The sequence below is a fragment of the Nicotiana tomentosiformis genome, chromosome 4 (assembly GCF_000390325.3).
Source record: "Nicotiana tomentosiformis chromosome 4, ASM39032v3, whole genome shotgun sequence".
NCBI lineage: Eukaryota > Viridiplantae > Streptophyta > Magnoliopsida > Solanales > Solanaceae > Nicotiana > Nicotiana tomentosiformis.
In genome coordinates this window covers 52,382,853-52,392,828 of record NC_090815.1, presented here as the reverse complement: position 1 = coordinate 52,392,828, position 9,976 = coordinate 52,382,853, and the positions used below count along the sequence as shown (strand labels likewise).

General features: G+C 39.7%; 1 protein-coding gene across 1 annotated transcript; it reads left to right on the top strand.

Moving 5' to 3' along the window:
- Positions 1–3,733: 3,733 nt before the first annotated feature.
- LOC104112418 (uncharacterized) lies at positions 3,734–4,711 on the top strand. Its single transcript, XM_009622341.2, has 2 exons — positions 3,734–4,620; positions 4,687–4,711. The coding sequence occupies exons 1-2, from the start codon at positions 3,734–3,736 to the stop codon at positions 4,709–4,711; spliced, it is 912 nt and encodes a 303-aa protein (XP_009620636.2).
- The last annotated feature ends 5,265 nt before the right edge of the window (positions 4,712–9,976 follow it).

Below are 9,976 nucleotides of genomic sequence, written 5' to 3'. Positions count from 1 at the left end.
CTTTGATTCTTAAAGACTTTTCATTTGTCTGATTCTATGTTGATGAATTAAAAAATCTGAAAACTTAGGACATTAAATTTTGTGCCCTAGTAAGATTGTTTAATAAAAGACAGTCAATTTTGCATCATAAAAGAACAAATTTACCTTCAATGTAGAAATTCATATAATTTTCCATATGATCTTTTTTGTTTTTGTGCAAATTATAAGCATTAATAAATGTTGAATTAGTAATTAGCAGATATTTGTGGTGGATTTTATTCTAATATAATAGATATTCTGTATGTGTTTTAATTTTAAGATGATTTAGTTAGTTCATTTTAATTCTTTTCTTAATTTCTACTTTTAGATATTTAGAAAATAATAGAGATAGTAGCATATTAAATAGTTCAATCGTAGTGATAGATTAAAAAAAAAATTAAAAGATCATTAGATTTTTAGTTGCCGTTAATTAAAAAAATTATAATAGTAATTATACAAATAAATATCTCAGATCTAAAAACATAAATAAATGAAATACTCTGAATACACTAGTATGCTTTAGGAACGTGTTAATCAATTCATTATCGTGATTATGTACACGTCCGAGTGACATAGTTATGATTTGCCAAACTAAAGGCAAAGTATGCGTTCGCGCAACTTTGACTAAACAATCTTAAAAATAATAACGGCAAATTAATTGTATATACGTACGCGTTACATGATTCTTGATACACCAAACAAAACGAATACACGTACGCGTGATTCGTTTCAAGATAATTTCATAATCACGAATAATCAAGCAATTAAAAGCGGTAAAAAGGTAAATGTACACAGGTTCTAAAATGAGTAATTAAACAATTTAATTAAGCCAGGTATGATTAAAGCGACCGTGCTAAAATCACGAAATCCGACAGTGCTTCACACCTTCTCTCGGGTTAACAGAATTCCTTACCCGGTCTTCTGTGTTCGCGGACCGTAAAACAGAGTTAAATTTCCTTGATTTGGGATTTAAAATAAACTGGTGACTTGGGACACCAGAAATTATCCCAAGTGGCGACTCTAAATCTAATAAATAATCCCATTTCGATTAATGTTACTTAAATTGGAAAAACTTCTTTGGCACCATTCCCTCGGAAAAAAGGAGGTGTGACAAAACCTCACAAGATTACTCCAAAGAAAGGGTTCACACCAGTGCCTCCCAACACTAACTCTCATACAAAACACTCTTAATAAAGGAAGCAAGGGAGAAATAAGAAATGAAGACTAAGTCTTGTTGGTGTGTCTTCAAATGAGCAGAGAATCCTCATTATTTAGGAAAAGAAGAAAGAAATGCTTGGCCAACAATTGGCCACGTCCTCTCAAAATACAATGCCATTTATTTGGCCAACAAGGTCTAAAATAAAAGGCTCCAAAATGTGCCAACAATGCTCACAAATGAAAAGCCTAAAAATAAGGCCACCTTTTAAGTACTTTATAAAAAAGGAAGGATGCTGCTTAGAGTTAAGGCACTATGTGGCAAACTTACTGTGATACTAAATACGCAAGACATGAACATGTCTCTCTGTGTTTAGAGATAAAGTTTGGTAGTAATTGCCTTATGACGTGCTGACTATATGTTTTCCTTTGATGCAGTTCTAGGTTGTTACTACCCTTCTGTTATTTCTGGTATTGAGACATTTTGGTGAAGATATCATTGGGGGAGGAGTTCAGGGTGTCTTCTTTCTTGAGAAATTTCTTTAGCATATTTTTATGATTGCACATGCTGCTTTTCTACTCCTATTACCAAATGCACAAAATCTTAGAGTGGTAATAATAGTAGAAGATCAAACTCAAAATGTCATATGGTTTTCCAAAAATTATCATCCATTTCTGCTTTATTTGCCATAACTGTGTAAAATATTAGTTATTGAAGGTGGAAAAAAGGAAAACCTAAGTTTGCTGGAGTTCTGTTATTGATTCTCTTCCTATGTTGTAGTTACAAGTGTTGAAACTTAATTCTCAAAGAAATGCATGAAGACTATGAGTGAGGTGGGTCTCGACAAATCTTAAGGACCTGTAGGAATGTTGTTTGTAGCAATGAGTTGGCCGCAAAAAGCTAAAATACCAGGGAACATCAATCAAGAGGATGAAGCCAAAGTGCGCCAATTATATTTAACATAAAGAAGCCTCGCTTGGTCACGAGAAAAAGTTGAACGTCAATTGTGCGACCGTTTCATTTAAAAGTTCAAACTGTTAGAGAACTTATAATTAGTTCTTGACCCGAACTTCTGCTGTCTCACCGATTCGGGTGGCAATTCTCCAACTAACTAACAACAGTGACGGAGTCACAATTTTCAGTAAGGAATGTCAAATGATGAAGGAGTAAACTCCTGAAGAAGCCAAGGGAAGTCATTATATAGTATACATAAATTAAAAAGAATTTTTACCTAACTACACCATGTAATTTCCCGGTGAAGGGGTATCAATTGACACCATTGCACATATATATCCAACTTTCTTGCCCTCAATTACCACCTCGCCCATGCAACAAAAGAAAAAAGAAACCTTCCAGCAAAAATGTTCCCATGAAACATTCCAGTCATTTGTATAGAGACAAGAAAAGTAACGAGAACTTTTACGACTATAATCCCATGTTTTACCTTTCTGAGTTTAAGGTAGTGGATCCAAGTTTACAAACAATTTTGCAAATTCTTCTTTTTCTCTTCTTGCACAAGTACTTCGCAAAATTTCCACCTTGAGAATGCCAAAGAATCATTTCTATTTATTCTTTTTACTAATTTTATATGTGTACTACACTTCAATTTCATAATGAAACCTTAATCCAAATAAACCTACTAGCTAATTCAGAGTTGTCAACAAAAACAGGCCATTAACTTCAGAATCTTTAGTATTTGGACTGAGTTTCTGAAATACATTAATCCAAGAAAAAGTGGTGTTGTAGGCATCAGTTCACTGAATATAAATGTTACAACCCATATTCACGTATGTTAAATCACGTCGTAAGTTAGTCGACGTAAATCCGAGAAGAGATTATATTTGAGATGATAAGAAGTTAATCTTGTTGGTCTTAAATGTTACAAGGGTGTATAAGAGTGGTTAACAAATCGTAGAAGTTAGTAGTTAAACGAATCAAGTAATTGCCGGGCTTGCCACCAATGTCAACGTATTGGCAAAAATGTTCACTGAAAGCCAAACAAAAAAGGTGAATGTAGTGGAAGATGTGCAACCCATGTCAAATGAGGAGTACGAAGAAGCAAATTATGTCAACAATCCTCAAGGAGGATATCAAAGATAACCCTACCAAGTTTAAGGATATGACCGAGCTTGTGGGTTCTCACACCGCATCTATTCAAAAGTTGGAGATGCAAATGAGGGATCTCTCAAGAGATCAAAATTCGAAGCAAAAAGGCACGCTCCCAAGTAATATAATTGCAAACCCAAAAGGTAGTGGGATCGGAGTGGTCCAACTTCTTATTGTATGGAAATCACAACTCGAAGTGGGCAACTACTTCAAGGAGAGAATGAACAAGTGGTTGAAGTAAAAGATTCTGAACAAGAAGTCGAGGCACAAGTTGAGGTGCCAAATGTTGTTGAAGTTGAAAGACTCCCGAAGAAGGTGAGAACTCAAGAAGTGAACCATGAATAGGTTAAGGGAAAGGTAATAGAGGCACCAAAAACTCTAGCACCAATTCCTAGACCTCCTCCTCCTTTCCCTCAAAGACTAGTTAGAAAGGTTGATGATAGCAAACTCAAAATGTTCTATGACATTCTTAAGCAATTATCAGTGAACATTTCATTTGTGGAAGCATTTCAAGAGATGCCGGGTTTTGCTAAGTACTTGAAGGACTTTATCTCTAAAAAGAAAACCACCAAGAATGAAGTGGTGAATGTGACTCACCGGGTTAGTTCCATTATTGCAACAACCACTATCCAAAAGACAGAGGACCCGGGAGCCTTCACCATTCTATGCACTATTGGATTGCGTGACTTTGCACGAGCCCTTTGTGATAATGGGGCTAGCATCAACTTAATGCCCCTTGCTATTTACAATAAAGTGGGATTGTGTATGACTAGGCCTACAAGTATGAGGTTGCAAATGGCCGACCGTTCAATAAAGCGACTGGTGGGAATAGTTGATGATATACTTATGAAAGTGGGGAAGTTTCTCCTCCCTGCTTACTTTGTTATTCTCGATTGTGATGTTGTTAAAGAGATCCCTATCATCTTGGGGAGATCTTTCCTTGCTACCGGGAGGGCACTGATGGACTTGGAACGAAATGAGAATAAGTTTCGAGTTAATGACGAAGAAGTTACCTTTCAAGCAAGTAAGGGTATAAAATTGCCACATGCATACGAGAGTATCTTAGTCATTGGTATTGTTGATGAGGTACAAGATGCAGTCGAGGTGAAGATGGAAGAGGAATGCCTTGGTGAGGCATTGGCGGCTATTTTGGAAAAATTTGATGGTGAGGACATGGAAGGATACATGGAATTATTGAATGCATTGGAAGGTCTTGGGTCCTACATTTATGCACCAAAGAAGCTTTCTCTTGACTTAGAGAACAGAGTAACCCCTCCCGCTAAGCCTTCAATTATCGAGCCGCCACAACTTGAGCTCAAGCCACTTCCACCGCACTTAAGGTATAAATTTATTGGCTCTAATGAAACTCTACTCGTAATTGTTTCTTTTTGTTGAATGATGTGCAGGTTGAAAACTTATTGGATACCTTGAGGGAGCACAAATAGGAAATTGGTTGGACTATAGCAGATATCCGAGGGATTTCCACCGGAATTTGTGAGCACAAGATAAAATTGGAGCACGAGAAAAAACCTAGTGTGGTGGATCAAAGAAGGTTAAATCCTTCCATACAAGAAATCATAAAATGGTTGGATGTCGGGGTTGTCTACCCCATTGCCGATAATCCTTGGGTGAGTCCGGTGCAATATGTGCCAAAGAAAGAGGGCATGATCGTTATTAAAAATAACAAAAATGAACTCATCCCAACGAGGACGGTGACCGGGTGGAGAGTTTACATGGACTACCGGAAGCTCAATAGTGCTACTTGCAAGGACCATTTCCCTATGCCTTTTATTGATCAAATGCTTGATCGGCTAGCGGGGAGGTCATTTTATTGCTTCTTGGATGGTTACTCCGGCTACAACCAAATCAACATCCATGGAGGACCAAGAGAAGACGGCATTCGCATGTCCGTATGGAACCTTTGCATTTAGCCGGATGCTATTTGGGCTATGCAATGCCCCGGTTACTTTTCAACGATGCATGATGTCAATCTTCTCAGACATGGTAGAGGACTTCATAGAGGTATTCATGGATGACTTCTCTGTAGTTGGTGATTCCTTTGAGCATTGCCTTGCCAACCTTAGGCAAGTCCTCAAAAGATGTGAGGAAACAAACCTTGTACTCAATTGGGAAAAATATCACTTCATGGTGGAAGAAAGTATTGTTCTTGGCCACAAAATTTACAAGCAAGTCATAGAGGTTGATCGGGCAAAGATCGAGATCATTTCCAGGCTTCCTCCATCCTTTTCGGTAAAGGGTGTTCGGAGCTTTTTGGGGCATGCCGTTTTTACAAGAGATTTATCAAGGACTTCTCAAAAATTGCAAGTCCCATGTGCAAGCTCCTTGAAAGGATGCTAAGTTTGAGTTCGATGAGAAGTGCCTCAAAGATTTTGAGGAATTGAAATCAAGGCTTACTGCAGCACCTATTATTGTCACACCCGATTGGTCTCTTCCATTTGAACTCATGTGTGACGCCAGTGGTGTAGCTATTGCAGCAGTACTTGGTCAACGACATAGCAAGATTCTTCATCCTGTCTACTATGCAAGCAAGACACTCAATGGTGCACAAATGAATTGCACTGTAGCTGAGCAAGAACTGCTTGCTATTGTCTATGCTTTTGAATAATTCAGGGCTTATTTTTTGGGATCCAAAGTGATAGTCTGCACTGATCATGCTACTCTCCGCTACCTTATGTCAAAGAATGATGCTAAACCAAGATTAATTAGGTGGGTTCTCTTATTACAAGAGTTTGACTTTGAAGTCAAAGATCGGAAAGGAACAGAGAATCAAGTTGCGGATCACTTATCTAGGCTTAAAGAGGCAGGGAGACCAAAAGAAGATCTTGAAATTAATGATGCCTTTCCTTATGAGCACTTATTGGCAATATCTAGCACCTCCACTCCTTGGTATGACGACATTGCTAAGTTCTTGGTTAGTGACCTTATCCCCGATGGATTGGAAGCTTATCAAAAGAAAAGGTTCTTGCGGTAGTGTAGGCAATACTATTGGGAGGAACCCTTTTTGTTCCGGATTTGTGCCGACAACATCATTCGGCGTTGTGTTCCGGAAGATGAGGTAATTCAAATTCTCAAAGCATGTCATGACCCCCCAGTTGGGGGTCACCAGGGTGGAAATCGTACTGCGGCAAAAGTGCTTGAATGTGGCTATTATTGGCCATCCATCTACCAAGATGCAAACCAAATGGTCAAGGCATGTGATCAATGTCAAAGACAAGGGTCAATTTCTAGAAGGCATGAGACGCCTATGAACATTGTGATGGAGGTCGAGATCTTTGATGTGTGAGGAATAGATTTCATGGGTCCCTTCGTAAGCTCTTACGGCATGGCATATATCTTGGTGGCAGTAGATTATGTCTCCAAATGGGTTGAGGCAATTGCCTTGCCGAACAATGAGGCAAGAAGTGTAACCGCCTTCTTGAAGAAGAACATATTTGCTCAGTTTGGAACCCCAAGGGCCACCCTTAGTGATGATGGTTCTCATTTTTGCAACAAAGCTTTTGTCGGGTTGCTCGAAAAATATGGAGTTAAGCACAAGGTGGCTACCCCTTATTATCCTCAGTCAAGCGGTCAAGTTGAAGTCTCCAACCGGGGGATCAAAAAAATTCTAGCAAAAACAGTTAATGCAAACATAACTGACTGGTCAAAGAAGCTGGATGATGCATTGTGGGCCTATCGAACAGCATTTAAGACACCCATTGGCACCTCACCTTACCGATTGGTTTTTGGTAAGGCTTGTCACGTGCTAGTGGAACTTGAACACAAAAACATGTGGGTATTGAAAAAGTTAAATCTTGAGTGAGACAAAGCTGCTAATTTAAGGATGACACAACTCAACGAGATGGAAGAATTCCGTTTCCATGTCTACGAGAATGCAACCATGTATAAAGAAAGAATTAAGTTTGTCCATGACAAGAAATGTTTGATACGAGAATTCAATGTCTTGGTCTTATTCTTCAACTCAAGATTGAAGTTCTTTCCGGGCAAACTCAAATCCAAATGGTTTAGCCCGTTCAAAGTTGTGAGTGTGTCTTCCTATGGCGCTATTGAATTAGAATCCGAGGACAGGACTCGAACTTTCAAAGTAAATGGCCAAAGGGTCAAGCATTACCTCGGAACCATTGGATAAAGGCAACTGGTAGAACGATTCGCACTCAATGATGGTCTTGTACCAATCCCCACCACTGATTAGCCAAAATAGGGGCAACATCGTCGTGCCGCGACATTAAATCAAGCGCTTCTTGGGATGCAACCCATGTGTTGGTAACACTTGTTTGGTTAGATTTTAATTTTGGTAGGTTTATTTGTAAGTGTAGAACAGTTTGACATGTGTGTTAGAATGCAGGTTACCCAAAATACAAAGAAATAGGATGCAAGGGCAGAGGGAAATGAAGGAAAATAAGCTGAGCTTCAGCTGTTGTTCTACGGCAACATATGCGGCCGTATAAAAGGTTCGCGGACCGCATAATGGTAGCAGACACAAGCAAAACACCATTCAAAATAGGCTTTAAAAATGCGGAGGAAATTCAACTTCTGTGGCCCGCAAAATCATTCTGCGAACGCAGAGTGGATCGCAAATCTGTTGCGCACCACCCAGGTACTAAACCATCGCAAAACACATATGCGGTCGCATAATATGTTATGTGGTGGTCTTTTTACCGAAAACTCCTCAGGTATTAAACCTTATTTCTTTCTGTCTCTCACTTCCATCTATCATCTCTAATCTCACACACCGAAGCAGAAACATAACGCAAAAGAAAAACACTGAGAAAAATAAAAAGAATTTGAAAAGAAAGGTTCACCCTGCTCGCGATTCACACCAAAGTGGCTTGCTCGATCGTCTGACATTTGGTATCTAAAGTTCCAACATTTCTCTTGCTCAGTTAAGTTCAATATTGTCGTGTGTTTTCACACGCCTCATTCTCCCCTCTCATCCATGATACCCTTCTATATCTACCCAACTTCTTATCTCTTGTTCTGGAAATCAACTTTGGGGGAAAATATATGTTGTGGGTCGATCAAAATTTGGGGGTTAGAATTAGGGGACTGATTTGAGTATGGGGGTTGGTGATTTGTGATAATTTGCATTAGATATTTTTAGGCTGAGCACAAAATCGACCTGATGTTGAGTGTGTGTAATGCTCTCTCACAACTTGAGCATTTGGTACTGAGTGTGCATAAAGGTTGCCTGTGAGTGCATTTTTGAGTAGAGAGGATGACCTTTGCGGTCTGCATAACTATTTTGCGGTCCACAGAGTCATCACATTCTGTATGCTTGAGAGTTTTCTAAGAGCCAATATGAGGTTGAGTCTGCGGCCACGGAAATGGTTTGCGGACCGCACAATGGTCACCGACCTAATCAGAATCAAGCTTTATTCAAAGTTTAAATGCGACCGATCTGCGGTCGTAAACTTGTTCTGCGACCACTTCTGCGGCCCGCATATTTCTTTTTCACATCTGATGGTTATCTTCTGCGTTATGGTTTACGGTCCGCAGAGTTGTTATACGATCACATAACTGCTCGCAAAATATTTTGTGTCTCTCATTCTATGCCATATCTTACACATGCCCTACCTTGTACTAACTCCTCGTTAATTGGCAGGAATGATACCTAAGAAATCCTTAGCATTGCGAACACCCACCACTCGAGGAAAGCGAAGGGCTACATCTATAAGCCCACAATCACAACAATCCCAATGCAAACGGCTCGGCACATCCAGAAATTCATCTGAGCCTACCTCCTAGTTTGAAGAGAAGGAGGCACGGCTTGACCTTATGCCACAAGTTGACCTCCAGGACGAAGCACGTAGAAAGAGTGGTGAGGATCTCAGGTTTAGGATTATCGGCTCTTGGAATCTGTACATAGATGGCCTGGCAAAACGAAAGATCCTCGAAGAAAAGCAGTTGAGTTTGAACGTTCTTAAAGAACACTACCCCCATGTGCTCGAAAACATCAAAAAGAGGGGATGGGAGTTCTTCACTAAGGTTCCGGGGGAGTACAACGAGATGCTTGAGAGGAATTTTATGCTGCATCCAGGAACTCAGAACAAAAGAGAAACCATAAATACTTGAACTTTGTCTTAGTCCAAGGAGTTGAAATACTCCGTGATTCCCCATCAATCAATGAAGTATATTTCGAAGAGTAGGAGCCATGCATGGCAGAATATGAGGCAAAGATTGTAAATAAGTAATCTAAGCGTGCTTGGGTAGCCTCTGTCATAGCCAAGGGAACTCTGCCCTGGATTGCACCACGCCAGAAGATTCACAAGAGGGATTTCACCCAAGAAGGCCGGTATTGGCTAAGTTTTGCCTGTTCTCGTATACTACCTACGAGAAATGAGACCGACATCAGTATCGAGAAGGAGATCCTTATTTCTTGCATCATGTAGGGTATCAAGATTGATGTGGGAGAGTTTATATTTCCTGAGATTGGGATCCGTGCAAACCAGAAAGAAACCTCGCTCCCTTTTCCATGCATAATCCATGATTTGTGTAAAGATGTAGCGGTTCCTCCGTTCCCCAAACATGATCGCATAGAAAGAGTTGTTCAGGACATTGACATCACTCGGCAGAATGATGCTGCATATAAAGTGATCGAAGATCCACCAGAGCATTCACTCACTCTCCCTACGGACTCTTCTGCCTCAGCAACATATGCTACCTCATCATTGCTAGACA